Source organism: Maniola hyperantus, chromosome 4 (assembly GCF_902806685.2).
Source record: "Maniola hyperantus chromosome 4, iAphHyp1.2, whole genome shotgun sequence".
Taxonomy (NCBI): domain Eukaryota; kingdom Metazoa; phylum Arthropoda; class Insecta; order Lepidoptera; family Nymphalidae; genus Maniola; species Maniola hyperantus.
In genome coordinates, this window is record NC_048539.1 from 8460432 (window position 1) to 8475062 (window position 14631).

Consider the following 14631-nt stretch of genomic DNA (forward strand, 5'->3'; position numbering starts at 1 on the left):
AATGCCCCGCCTACAACGCGGCATTGACTCCGAGTGGCCTACTTACGCAACGTCGTTCTGGTTACACCTTGTATGTTATGTGAAAACTGATGTTTCACGCTAAAGCAGACTTTTTAGAACTAGTATGTATTTTGTTGGCACCAGGTCGTGTATCGGGTTCGGTGTACAGGAAGTATTTTCACGCGGGCGGCAGCTGGGCTCTCCTGGTGTTCACGTTTGTGGCCATCATTCTCGCACAAGTAGTCACCTCTGTTGGTGACCTGTGGCTTACTCACTGGTAACTTTATGTTAGATGAGATCTATAGATCGTACTTTTACTTTGCTCAGATTTACTTTGCTTAATTAAAACGAGACAGATTTATGTCGCTCACATAAATCTAATCTACATTTGTCTCTTTAAACTCAAAGTAAAGTAGGAGCAAAGTCAAAATACGCTTCAAAGTTCTTAGCCTTAGTTTTATACTTATGGTCAAGGCATATTTTTTTTTTTTTTTTTTAAAAAGAATATTAGCCATGTTAAATGACTAATATTCCCCTTTCCTCTCCAACTAAGCGTCAAGCTTGTGCTAGGAGTAGGTACGACAATAGTGCAACGGGCGGGGTTTGAACCGTCGACCATTCGGTTTTCAGTCCACTCCTTTACCCGTTGAGCTATTGAGGCTCTAAATATATTGATCCAGTGTTGAAGAGACGCAACTTTATTCTTTCTGTAATAAAATTTAATACAGGCTCTGAACTTTACCTTCACTACGTTAGATTAAGGATTGGTTCGGATCGGACTCCGGACAGTCTGCACTCCGCTGCGCCCAGTCGGAGAATTGTATAAACTTGGACGTCTTATTGGACAGAGAGAATTTGAAACTACATTTTACTTGAAATAATGTAATTTTTTTACAACAACCATTATTTCTCGTCAAGAAGAATTTTCTGAACAAAAATCAACGTTACACTATGTAGGGCAGAGGACTGGGTACCTAATATTTTAGAGTAAAAGGACGCGCCTTGATGCAAAGTCAATATGCCTTGATCCTCAATTTATTTATGTCCTCGAAGCATTCTAAACTCTATAAAAAACCATTGATTTTAGGATGAATACAGCAGATGCGACGTACCTGAAAGAGACTTTGGCAAGAGAGAGAATTACAAATATTACAACTACGAGTAATAACAGTTCAACTGTTGATTCAAACAGCGAGGACGGATATTTATCGACAATCAACCATAACTTTTATATTTTTATTTGGGGAGCTGCGATACTTGGATGCATCATTCTTACTACCGGCAGGTAGGTAATCATATTGCGTAAAACGTTACTTTACAATATTAGGCTCGTAGTGTGGTAGGGTAGATGACTGTTTTTATTATACAGGTGTAACCAGAACGCTAGAAAAATTTATTTACTACCTAAACCCAATCCAATGCCAATAACCATTTGCCATTCTTGTAATTTTAGTGATTTAGTATTTTCAAACTCGCAATGTGTTTTCAAAGCGTGCATAACTCGGGTCAATGCCCCACCTAAGATGCGGCGTAGTCTCCGAGTGACATATTTACGCAACGTTTCGTTGACCTCTAGCATCAGTCCGATTCTTGCAGAGTTTTATTTGCAATGTTTTTCCCCGAATGTCTGCTATAAGACCTACCTACCTGCCAATTTTCATGATTCTAGGTCAACGGGAAGTACCCTGTAAGTTTCTTAACAGACAGACAGACAACAAAGTACTCCTATAAGGGTTTCTTTTTCCTTTTGCGGTACGGAACCCTAAAATAGAACCATCAACTCTTGTTCTACATTTCGAATACAAAGATTTGTTCGGACGGCCTTTAAGCGATAGGACTTAAGATCGGGAAAATTTCGAAATCTCATGGGAAATCAGAAATTGTCGCGGTAAACTGCTACATAAATTAATCTTATAATATTTCATATGTTTTAGATCCTTGTTATTCCTGTGGGTGTGTATGTGCAGTTCCATAAATCTGCACAACAAAATGTTCAGCAACATCTTGTCTGCAACGATGCGATTTTTCGACACCAACCCTTCTGGACGTATCCTGAACCGATTTTCTAAGGATATGGGTATTGTGGACGAGATCTTACCAAAGATGTTCCTTGATAGTATTCAGGTAAGAATTTTAACTATTTCAACTTTTTTTAATTTGATCGACGAGTCGATGACAGCAAAATGTTCAGTAACATCTTGTCGGCAACGATGCGATTCTTTGACACCAACCCTTCTGGACATAATATCATGAACTGATTCACTAAGGGTATGGGTATTGTGGACGAAATCTTACCAAAGCTGGTCCTTGATAGTATTCAGGTAAGAATTTTAACTGTTTTAACTTTTTTTAATTTGATCGATGAGTCGATGATAACAAAATGTTCAGTAACATCTCGTCAACGATGCAATTTTTCGCCACCAACCCTTCCGATTCACTAAGGATATGGGTATTGCGGACGAGATCTTACCAAAGATGTTCCTTGATAGTATTCAGGTAAGGAAAAGTTACAAAGTAAACTGATCTTTGTCTGTACTCCACAGACGCATTACTTCACTTCGACTCGAATCGATGTGCTTTGAGCCTCGATCGCTATTCGTTTAAATTTTCAATGCTCTAAGCGCATAGCATCGACATGAGTACCTAGACTGAAAGAATTTTCTGTCGGGCAAATGTTTGTGTTGACGGCTACGAACAACAATACGGGGATCTCGTAAACGTGAACGAAAACTAGGTAGGGTCCGTGTAAGGAATTACGCACTCTACCGACCTAATTTCGTCATGCCATTTTATTTATACTACGGAATGGCTGCGATGTTATATTCCAAAAAAAATATGTATTATTTATTTGATCACCCGCCCACTTGTTCTATCTGTTATCCATAATTTATCTTATACTAGCTTATGCCCGCGACTCCGTCCGCGTGGACTACACAAATTTAAAACCTCTATTTTACCCCCTTATGGGTTGAATTTTCAAAAATTATTTCTTAGCGGATGTATACGTCATAATAGCTATATATACCTACCTACCTATAAAATATCCGTATAGTAAGAGATTTATAGTAGGTATTGTTGTCCTCAGATGTTCATGGTGATGGGCGGTATATTAATCATGGTTGCTATAGTGAATCCTTACATGGTGCTGACGACACTTTTCTGCGGTATACTCATGTATTTGTGGACTGTGGTTTATTTGAATACAGCACAGGCTATAAAAAGGTAAGCCAATATTTTAAACTAGCTTTCACCCACGTGTTAATATTCCGGGTTTATCTATCTTGAATATTGAAGAGATAGGAACTTTATCCGTTTCCGGAATGCGAGCTATCTATAAATGCCCATCAATACCGAATTGATTAAATGTTGCTAATTCTTGTACACAAACTCTAAACTAAAATGAAAATTCTAAGTCTGCGGAAAAAGATTATTGGTACCTATTAGATTAATAACAATTAGACCTGTTTTAGTTGTTGGTCGCAACGTGAACATGCCCTTTGTCTGCTATCTGCGCTGCGACCAATGAACCAATGACATGCGGTTTCTTACTTCCCTATTAGCTCGTTGAACAGGACATATTTTGTTGATCAGAGTGGAGGGCGTGTCGCGCAGCCCCGTGTTCTCGCACGTGTCGGCGAGCATGGCGGGGCTGACGACGGTGCGCGCGTGCGGCGCGCAGGACATGCTGCGCACGCAGTTCGATGACAAGCAGGACGTGCACACCGCAGCCTGGTGAGTACATCATTCTCGTCAGCCTGTGCACTTCGACTCTTGGACATTCTTCTTCAAAACCGTATCTACCCATTCTTCAGTGCCAATCGTGACCTCTTTCTATTTAGCCATTCTTCAATGCTAATCGTGACCTCTTTCTATTTAGCCATTCTTCAATGCTAATCGTGACCTCTTTCTATTTAGCCATTCTTCAATGCTAATCGTGACCTCTTTCTATTTAGCCATTCTTCAATGCTAATCGTGACGTCTTTCTATTTAGAATAGAATAAGTAAGTAGGTAGAATAAAAAATATTTTGTTCAACAAACTTTTACAGGTACTTTTGAATCTATTATGGGAGTACCTACCATATTACATTACATACTTACGGAATACCTACGCTCGCCGTTCCTGCAATATCCCGCTGCCGTCGAATTCCATTCCAATTCTTACCTTCTGATCAATCATTATCACGAGTTTTATTTTAACCACAACATTTTGGTGACCCCGACGCTGGAAAAATCAATTATTAAGAAAATGGCAGAGGACCAAGCCACCGAGACCAAACTCGCGGACCTAGCGGCAATCTCGGTGCAATCACGCCTCTTGCCGTTTTGGCGCGCCGTGCCAAGGGCATGGTTCGTGCAATTTGAAGCGGTTGTCGACCCACTGAAGACCTCGGACGATCAAAAATACAGATATGTCCTACAGAAGCTTGAGCCTGCAGATCTACAGCACGTGACAGATTTGCTATACAACCCGCCGGAAACCGGAAAATATGAAGCAATCAAGGCCAGGCTGCTCACCGTTTACGAACAATCTGAGGTCCAAAACTTTCAAAAACTGCGGGCTGCTACACCAAAGATGAAGAGAAATACAACAAGTACATACAAGCTTTACGCTGCAAATAATACACCGATATGTACCTACGGCGAAAAGACCATCACGCTCAACCTGGGATTACGACGAACCTTCACGTGGACATTTATCATCGCTGACGTGAAGACATCCATCCTGGGCGCAGACTTTCTTCGACATTTCAAACTTCTCGTGGACCTGCATAAGAAAAAGTTGATCGATGACGTAACGAAGCTCGCTGTCGACGCAATCGAAGTTTCAACATCCACCGAATCCATCCGCATCGTGAGCACAGACCAAGACTACCACGAGATCTTGAAGCAATATCCAGACGTCCTACGCCCAATGTCACTGAAGCAGCCAGCCAAGCACGACGTAGTTCACCACATTGAGACGACGGGGCCTCCACTTTTCGCTCGCGCCCGCCCTCTGCCGCCCGACAAATACAACGCTGCAAAAGCTGAATTTGAACGCATGGTGGAGTTGGGCATATGCAGACCTTCGAAGAGCCCATGGGCGAGTCCTTTGCACGTAGTCAAGAAGAAAGACGGCGGACTACGCGTGTGCGGCGACTACAGACGCTTGAATGCAGTAACTCAGCCAGATCGTTACCCAATCCCACGCATTCAAGACTTCACGTACTCACTGCATGAGAAGAGGATATTTTCAAAACTCGACCTCAAAATGGCATACTACTGGATACCAATGGCTAGTCAAGAAGACGCACAGAAAACGGCTATCATCACTCCTTTTGGCCTGTACGAGTTCACCTGCATGACGTTCGGCCTACGCAACGCAAGTCAAACATTCCAACGGTTCATGCATCAAGTCCTCCGTGGCATAGAAAACTGCTTCTGTTTCGTCGACGACATTCTCCTATACTCCGAAGATGAAGATCAGCATCAAAAGCTACTTCATCAAGTATTAGAACGCCTTGACAAATATGGCGTAACACTTAACGTCGAGAAATGCCAGTTTGGAGTCGAAACAATCAACTTCTTGGGGTACGAAGTCTCCGCTGGTGGCATCAAACCTACAAAGGAACGCACGGAAGCTATATCGACTTATCCAAAACCGAAGACCATCGTCGAGCTACGTCGGTTCCTGGGCATGCTCAACTTTTATCGCGACTGCCTGCCCCATCAGGCGGAGCAACAACACGAACTCAATAAGTACCTTCACAACAAGAAGAGGAACGACAAAACACCAATAGACTGGACACCGGCGGCTGATGAAGCTTTTGTGAAATGCCGCCAAAGCATAACAGAAGCGACAACACTAAGCTACCCAGTTCCCGGCTGCGAACTCGCTATCATGACGGACGCATCAGACCACAGCGTAGGCGCAGTGCTGCAACAGAAGGTTAAAAATGTCTGGAAACCGATGGCATTCTTTTCGAAGACAATGAGCCCTACGCAGCGCCGCTACTCCGTTTATGATCGCGAGCTACTAGCGATGTACGCAGCCGTGAAGCACTTCCGACGGTTGATAGAGGGTTGCGAAGTTACCTTATTCACCGACCATAAGCCTCTCTCTTTCGCACTCAGTCGATCACCGAGCAGCAGCGACACACCTCGGCGAGAACGGCAACTTCACTTCATAAGCCAATTCTGCACGCACATTAAATACATCAAGGGCGAAGAGAACCCAGTCGCCGACGCCTTATCTCGTATCGAAGACATCCAGTGTCCAAACGTCTTGGACTACGGGCAGTTGGCGGCAGATCAAGCAAGCGACGAAGAACTGGCAGACCTGAGAAAACAACCCCATCTGAAGTTCGGTGAAGTAACACTGCCAGGGCTCGATCGACCAATCACGTGCGAGCTCTCAACTGCATCTCCTCGTCCGTACCTGCCTAAGACATACCGTTACGCCGCATTCAAAGCGCAACACGGTCTATGTCACCCTGGTGTCCGAACAACACGGAAGCAGATGGCATCGAAGTTCTTCTGGCCAACAATGAACCAAGAAGTAGCAACATGGGCCAAAGCATGCATCGACTGTCAGCGCAGCAAGATCCATCGACATGTAGTCACTCCTTTGGCAGCGTTCCCACCTTCTCAGCGTTTCGAGCACATCCACATCGACATCGTCGGTCCACTTCGACTATCAAACGACTGCAGATACTGTGTGACGATCATCGACCGATGCACCAAGTGGCCAGAAGCAGTACCAGTGCATGAGATCACTGCCGAAACCGTCGCAAAAGCCCTCTACGACAATTGGATCGCAAGACACGGCGTACCGTTAAGGATTACCACAGACCAGGCAAGAAATTTCGAATCTGCACTGTTCACCGCACTGATGAAGAGATTGGGAGTCACAAAGATCCGGACTACGGCCTACCACCCACAGGCCAATGGACGAATCGAGCGATGGCATCGCACAATGAAGGCGGCTCTCATGGCGCGCGGTGCCAGTGCAACTTGGACGGAAGAACTGCCGACAGTACTACTTGGCCTACGTACGGCATTACGAGAGGACAACAATCTCAGTCCGGCTCTGATGACGTACGGTGCAACGCTACGAGTACCATCCGATTTCCTCGTACCTACACAGTCGAAAATCGAAGACGCAGACTACGTGCGACGTCTCACAGAAACAATGGCATCGCTAACACCGACAGAACGCTCACCAGCGACCCGATCAACATTCATCTACAAAGACCTAGCTACGTGCACGCACGTTTTCGTACGAAACGACACCGTACGACCGCCATTAACACCGCCATACGACGGACCCTATCAAGTTTTGAAGCGCCACGACAAGTACTACCAGATCCAGCTACCACTTCGAACAACCGTGGTATCATTGGACAGACTCAAGCCCGCTTACATGCTCAACGAGGAAGACACAGGCGCAAGCACTGCAAGTGCGGAAAAGAAAACATCAGTATCGACGAGTTTGCAACCGGAGTCTACAATGGAAACAAGCTCGCCGGTACCAGCGCCAGCGCCTGCACCTAGCCCCTACGTCACACGAAGCGGTCGAGTCGTGAAACGAGTAGTACGCTTCGCTTGAAAGGGGGTACTATGGGAGTACCTACCATATTACATTACATACTTACGGAATACCTACGCTCGCCGTTCCTGCAATATCCCGCTGCCGTCGAATTCCATTCCAATTCTTACCTTCTGATCAATCATTATCACGAGTTTTATTTTAACCACAACACTATTAATCTAAAAAAATTGTGTACGAATTAATATGACAATACAAGTTTCCGCGCAGGTGAGAAATCGGGGTCACGCAAAGAAGTCTAAGAGCTCTTTCACAATACCTGCGGTGCGAAGTCGTATCGTTAAATTCTACGACAACGCATGCCGTGGGGATTTACATGGGAATCACACTGAGGTGCGACGTCGTTCTAGCGACGCCGATAAGACGTCGCACCGTTATCGTTGGTATTGTGGAAGGGCCCAATACAAATGATATTATATTCGCACTGTTCCCACTCGACAAACCCAATCATTGAATCAACTGCCCCTGTCATGTTGGTAACGATGATACTCGACGATATATTTTATTTAGAAAGATTATTATAATCTACCTACATTGCCGTGTTAATCGAGATGACAGCTGTACCTCACAGATCAGTACCTAAATGATAAATCATAAATTACAGTTTTAAGGTTCGTACGCACCTGAGCGGCGCGGCGCGGCGCTTCAGTCCGACTGCAGAACGCTTCACCTCAGGCCGCTCGACGGTGCCTACCGCACTACAACTTCAGTACGCGGCACCTTGCGTCACTTGCGCGTCACTTTTACACCCGTTCGCGTACGAGCAACAACGTCGCAAGATGAGCGACAGTGAAGAAGATTTGATTATTATTTCTTTGTTGTGCAGAAGAAGAACGAATTATCGAAGAGAAAAAACCGGCCAAGTGCGAGTCAGGCTCGCGCAATGAGGGTTCCGTACTACAGTCGTATGATTTCGATAATTCAAAAACTATGATGCATAAAAATAAATAAAAATCTGTTTTAGAATGTACAGGTGAAGACCTTTCATATGATACCCCACTTGGTATAGTCACTCACTTCGAAAGTTGAAAATACTAATTATTAGTTCATGACCACAATTTAATTTTTTTTGTGTGATCTAACCCTAAATTCACGGTTTTCAGATTTTTCCTCAAATGTCAGCTATAAGATCTACCTACCTGCCAAATTTCATGATTCTAGGTCAACGGGAAGTACCCTGTAGGTTTCTTGACAGACAGACGGACAGACAGACAGACAGACAGACAGACAGACAGACAGACAGACAGACAGACAGACAGACAGACAGACAACAAAGTGATCCTATAAGAGTTCCGTTTTTCCTTTTGAGGTACGGAACCCTAAAAAAGAAGAAGAAATGGATTGCTGACATACCAAAGTCACGCTATCAAGAAGGATATCACATTTTGTTTCCTCGCCTTCTTAATGACTCTGTACCATTTCACATTTACTTCAGAATGTCGAAGACAAAATTCTTTATGCTATTGCCTAATAGTTTTTGTGGAAATTACATTAGAAACAATAGGTATACCACAGGTCGGTAATATAATCCTACAAGAAACCTATGTCCAGCAGTGGACATATCTATCGGTTGATGATGATGATGATGATGATAGTTTTTATGGAAATTATAAAAAAATATTTATGCATATCCATACTTATATTATTATCAACGCAAAAGTGTATTTGTCTGTCTATCTACTAGCTTTTGACGGCTCAACAGCTTAACCGAATTTGATGAAATTTGGTACAAAGTTGAATTACATCCCGGGGAAGGACAGGCTACTTTTTATCCTGGAAAATGAAAGAATTTCCACAGGATTGTTAAAGGCCCATTTATATGAAGTTTGGACCAGAGGTAGCTTGCATTCCGGGAATTGACAGAGGTAGGCAACTTTTTATCCCGGAAAATCAAAGAGTTCACACGGGATTAAAAATCTAAAAAAAAATGCAACTAGATGATGCCTGCGACATCGTCCGCGTGGATTTAGATTTTTCTATAGGTGAGCACATTTCCGGGAATCACCTACTAGTACCTATATACCTGAGATAGATTATACCCTGTAGGATAAAAGTAGCCTATGTGTACCTACACATAGGCTAGTTTTATCCCGAAAATCAAAAAGTTTCCACGGGATTTTTAAAAAACCTACATCTACGCGAACGAAGTTGCGGGCATCAGCTAGTCCCTTAGGTTCTGTGGAAATTACATTAGAAAAAGCATTTTTCGCAAAATGTCTTTGTTTTATGTGCAATAGAATATATAAAATAGGCAGGTAAACACAGGTACATATTATATCTAAATACCTATATAAAAGAAAAAGGTGACTGACTGACTGATCTATCAACGCACAGCTCAAACTACTTGACGGATCGGGCTGAAATTTGGCATGCTGGCTAGCTAACTAGCTAATATGACGTAGACATCCGCTAAAAAGGGATTTATGAAAATTCAACCCCTAAGGGGGTAAAATAGGGGTTCGAGATTTGTGTAGTCCACGCGGACGACGTCGCGGGCATAAGCTAGTATAATATAAACACAAGTACAACAATAGGTAGGCATATTTCCGAAACTATTAATTCTACCTAGATGAAGTAGGTAGGTATAATATTATGTACATAATATATTATAGTTATTTAATCAGGATTATTTTTACCATTGATGTTTTCTCATAACGCTCGGAGAGACATTTATACATTTAGACACTGGGAAGGGGGGAAGCCGACATCCTAGGGGTTGGGACCTTTGAGGATATACTTCTAAGAGCATTTTAAGAAAACGGAACTTAAAGTTTAGTTCTAAATATTTTAATGTTTGTGAAAATATTGTCGTAAGCATATAACTATAGTTCGCGACAGGTCGAGATGACAATCGGGGTAGGAGGCGGGTGACGCCCCGCACACCCGCACGTTACCCACGCTATCCCGCATATTAATATCCTTATATTACTTGATAAGGGCATGAAACCCAGATAGCTTTAGTTTTATATTTTAAGTTTACGTAATTAATTATTTATCACCATTTCATCATTGTATTGCAAATTCAGCAAGTGAACATCGGATAGTGTACCCAATTTGAATAAATGATTTGACTTTTGACTTTGATCTTGATATGATGAAAGATCGTTTAACGAACATTCCATCTTATCCATCATTCTTATAATAAAACTAACCAGACGACTTCTGTATATATGATCTCTGTAAGTATATAGAATACCTATTAATCATCTATTACCTAGCACTATTTTTGTTACAGGTACCTAACCCTGATCACTAACACGGCTTTTTCGATATGGCTGAGTCTCATCTCGGCGTCTTATGTCGCGATTGTGTCCTATACCTTCCTGTTGATGGGTAATGGTAAGTTTTTTGCATCAATTTAAAAATATACAAAATGTGCTAGCTATTTTATAGATAGTATAAAAGAAGTATATTCACGGTGAATCTAGTATAGACTATATAGTATAGTACCTGCTTAGTATATAGTAGATTCACTTGAAGATTTGGAGGCACTTTATTGGGTGAAAGACTTTACAGGGGGTTGAAAAGATGAATACTATACATAAAGATGCATAATATTAATCGCCGCGGTGACGTAAACGCAACTGAGGAACTTATCGACGAGATTTTTTGCTTGGGTATAGTTAAAGATCTGGTGGGTGACATAGGCTACTTTTTATCTCGTAAAATCAAAGACTTTCCACGGGAGTTTTAAAAACCTAAATCCAGCGGACCAAGTCGCTGGCATGAGCTAGTTTTAATAATGTATTTGAAATAGAGAATAGTAGTGACAAAACACGGTATCACTTTTTTAGAAAACACTCCGTCAGGCGATGTCGGTCTAGCGATGAGTCAGGGGCTCATTCTAGTGAACATGGTTCAATTCGGCATAAAGCAGACCACGGAAGTGATATCGCAGATGACCAGCGTGGAGCGGGTGATGCAGTTCACCAAGCTGCCTCAGGAGCAGACGGACGGGCCGTCGCCGCCGAAGGGATGGCCGCACCGAGCTAGACTCGTGTTCAAGGACCTTTATCTCAGATACGACAGAGAGGCCGAGCCTGTACTCAAGAATCTAAATATAGTTATTGAGAGTGGATGGAAGGTCAGTACAGTACTTCAATGAAATAAGTTATCACATGATCTTACTTACACTTTCTGCATAGTCGATAACTAATTTATCTGATATGGTAGGTAGGTACAGGCAAACACTTGTTAGTTTTATCGATAAAATTACCTGTCGAGTTCTTGAAGTACCTACTTATAGTATGCGACAGGTCGAGATCGCAATCGGGGAGGGAACGCGGCGTCCCCAAACCCCGATAGGCTACTTGACAATTTTTTTAAGTTGGTCTTAAATGGTTAATATTTGTCCTATTAACAGTATAACCCTGTGGTTATACTGTTGTTTACAAATGCATGACGTCAGAGCACAGATAATCTATCGGCCAAACATGGCCGACAGTGTTTTCACCTGTCTAAGAAAAATATTTTTTTAAATTAAAGTTTTACGGTTTTTAGGGCGCAAAAAAATATAGTGTTAATTTTTTTGATATAATAGGACAAATATTAACCATTTAAGACCAACTTAAAAAAATTGTCAAGTAGCCTATTGCCATCTCAACTTATCGTGGATTATAGTTACTAGATATAAGATACCTATAATCATCGGTGCCTATAATAGATAAGAATGCATTTTGGATTAGGTAATTAACGGACATAATAATATTATAAGGTCAATATAATTAATATTAGGGTCATTGATAGGCTACATAAGACTCTTAAGAGTAGCTAGGTGCTTATATCTATTAAGTATAAATTATAATACAAGTGGTAGCTGTACTGTAGTTGCGTAACGCAAGTAGGTAAGTATACCTGACGTATATGCGGAACGCTAAGACAACCAACGACACCATCTTTATCAAAACCTAATGAGGCGTTAATTATGAACCACGTAAAATCCACGTCCGCTGTTAGCTTAGTTTTAAGTTTGCTAACCATTTTAAATTGTCGATTTAACTAAAAAAGTACGTCAAATTAAGTCAAACATTTATGACCTCATATCTATGTATTTCATACAAGCTTCCTTGTTAAGCAAGCAATTTGACGTTGATAAAAAGCCAACGTGGCGGGCAATGGCCTAAAACCATTCTCATTCTGAGAGAGATCCGTTCTCAGTACCGAGCCGGTCGGTGTTGGGTTTATGGAGTGGCTAAGATACCGCCAGCCGAGAATTTTGAGCCAAAGAGCCGAGCGCCTGTTTTATAATGAGTATTCATTCTTCTGTCAATACTTCAATACTATAACTTTCCAAATACGAAAAATAATTTGATCCTCTCTCCTGTCAGTCTGTTGTCGCGCAGCTCGTGATTGCGCGTTGTGTAGGAAAAAATAGGCACGGTTGGTTTTCATACTATGCGGCATCTAGCTATTCCAAGCCCTTGCGCTAAACACCTATACTTACACCCAGCTGTGTTATTGGGCAATTAAACATATCTTTAATCCACAAACCACTAAACCTATAGGTTTCCTAGGCAAGCACGCTCCATTGTAGGCATCATCACCAGATCTGATTGCAGCCGAGCGCTAGTCTATAATTTATTTAAAAAAAAAAGATTGACTAGTCTGTGCTTTGATCTTACATGTTGATTTAAAGGTGGGAGTAGTAGGCCGGACCGGAGCAGGGAAGTCATCCCTGATATCGGCCCTATTCCGCCTGGCACCGATCGATGGCCACGTCTATATTGACGACGTCGACACAGGAGAGATCGCACTTAAAGTAAGTTTTCCAATCCTTCCTTCCCACTTTCAGAGCCCCTAATGTACCCATAGTGTAAGCTGTGATAGCCTAGCGGTTGGACGTCCGCCTTCCAATTGGAGGTCGGGGATTCGATCCCGGGCACGCATCTCTAACTTTTCGGAGTTATGTGCGTTTTAAGTTATTAAATATCACTTGCTTTAACGGTGAAGGAACACATCGTGAGGAAACCTGCATGCCTGAAAGTTCTCCATAATATTCTCAAACGTGTGTGAAATCTACCAATCCGCACATGGTCAGCGTGGTGGACTGTGGACAAAAACCCTTCTCACTCTGAGAGGAGACCCGTGCTCTGTAGTGAGCCGGCGATGGGTTGATCATGATGATGAATGTATACGCGACAGGTTGAGATAGCAATCGGGTTGTGAGGCGGGGGACGCCCCGCACACCAGCACTTCACCCGCGCTACGGGTTAGCGCGAGGCGGGGGCTATGCGGGTGTGTGGGGCAAACCCCACCTCATACCCCGATTGCTATCTCGACCTGTCGCGTACTACTGACACCTATTCCTCTTTTTATGTGACATGGGAGTGGGAGCTAGGGTTTCATGAAAATATCAAAATAGCAACGTTTATCCGTCCAAAATGACAGAATTTATTCCCTGAAAAAAATAAAATCTCAAAAGTCAGACAATGAGGCCGATTCTCTTGTACACAATATCTAAATTAACAGGTCTAAATCTAGTGCTATCCTTTTGCGCAAGCAACATTGTGAAAGGGATAGCAATCGATTTAGATATTTAGTCATTTTAGTTTAGTTTAGAGATTGTGTACAACGGAATTAGCCTGACTATGTACCCACTGGGTACATAACTACCCACCTACTTACTTACCTTGAAAATCTTATTGGGCATAAAATAAACTGATTTATAAAAAAAAACCAGTTTTGGTGCAATCAAGTGAAACCAGACTGCCAACATTAAGTACGCCAATTAATTACTTTGTCTTAATGTCAATCCCTCGCAAGTTTGCTATGACTCATAGCAGAGTGAACTAGAGTGACGGAACTCTCAGTTTGATCCTGAATCGACGATAATAATAATATGTCACATATGGGTGACGTGAAATCAAAGAAAATAGGCAATACCTAGAGTCAAATGTAGGAATATTTGACGCCTACCAGTGATGTTGAAGCCTCGACGTATGCAAGTGCAAGTTCCCTAACTGAACTCATAGCAACGTGCTAAGGTTTACATTTAGACAAACACTGCTATGACCATGTTACGACTATTATCCCGATATTGAAA

The 14631-nt window shown here is 42.3% G+C and overlaps 1 protein-coding gene across 1 annotated transcript in view; it reads left to right on the forward strand.

Annotated features, from left to right (window-relative positions):
• The window catches only part of LOC117997047 (ATP-binding cassette sub-family C member 4-like), a 54982-nt gene that overhangs the window by 32954 nt on the left and 7397 nt on the right, over nt 1-14631 (forward strand). The window contains exons 13-20 of the mRNA XM_034985220.2: nt 145-277; nt 1088-1285; nt 1935-2124; nt 3086-3222; nt 3592-3732; nt 10825-10928; nt 11384-11673; nt 13225-13347. Coding sequence (XP_034841111.1) covers nt 145-277; nt 1088-1285; nt 1935-2124; nt 3086-3222; nt 3592-3732; nt 10825-10928; nt 11384-11673; nt 13225-13347 — 1316 coding nt within the window. The remainder of the gene's footprint in view (nt 1-144; nt 278-1087; nt 1286-1934; nt 2125-3085; nt 3223-3591; nt 3733-10824; nt 10929-11383; nt 11674-13224; nt 13348-14631) is intronic.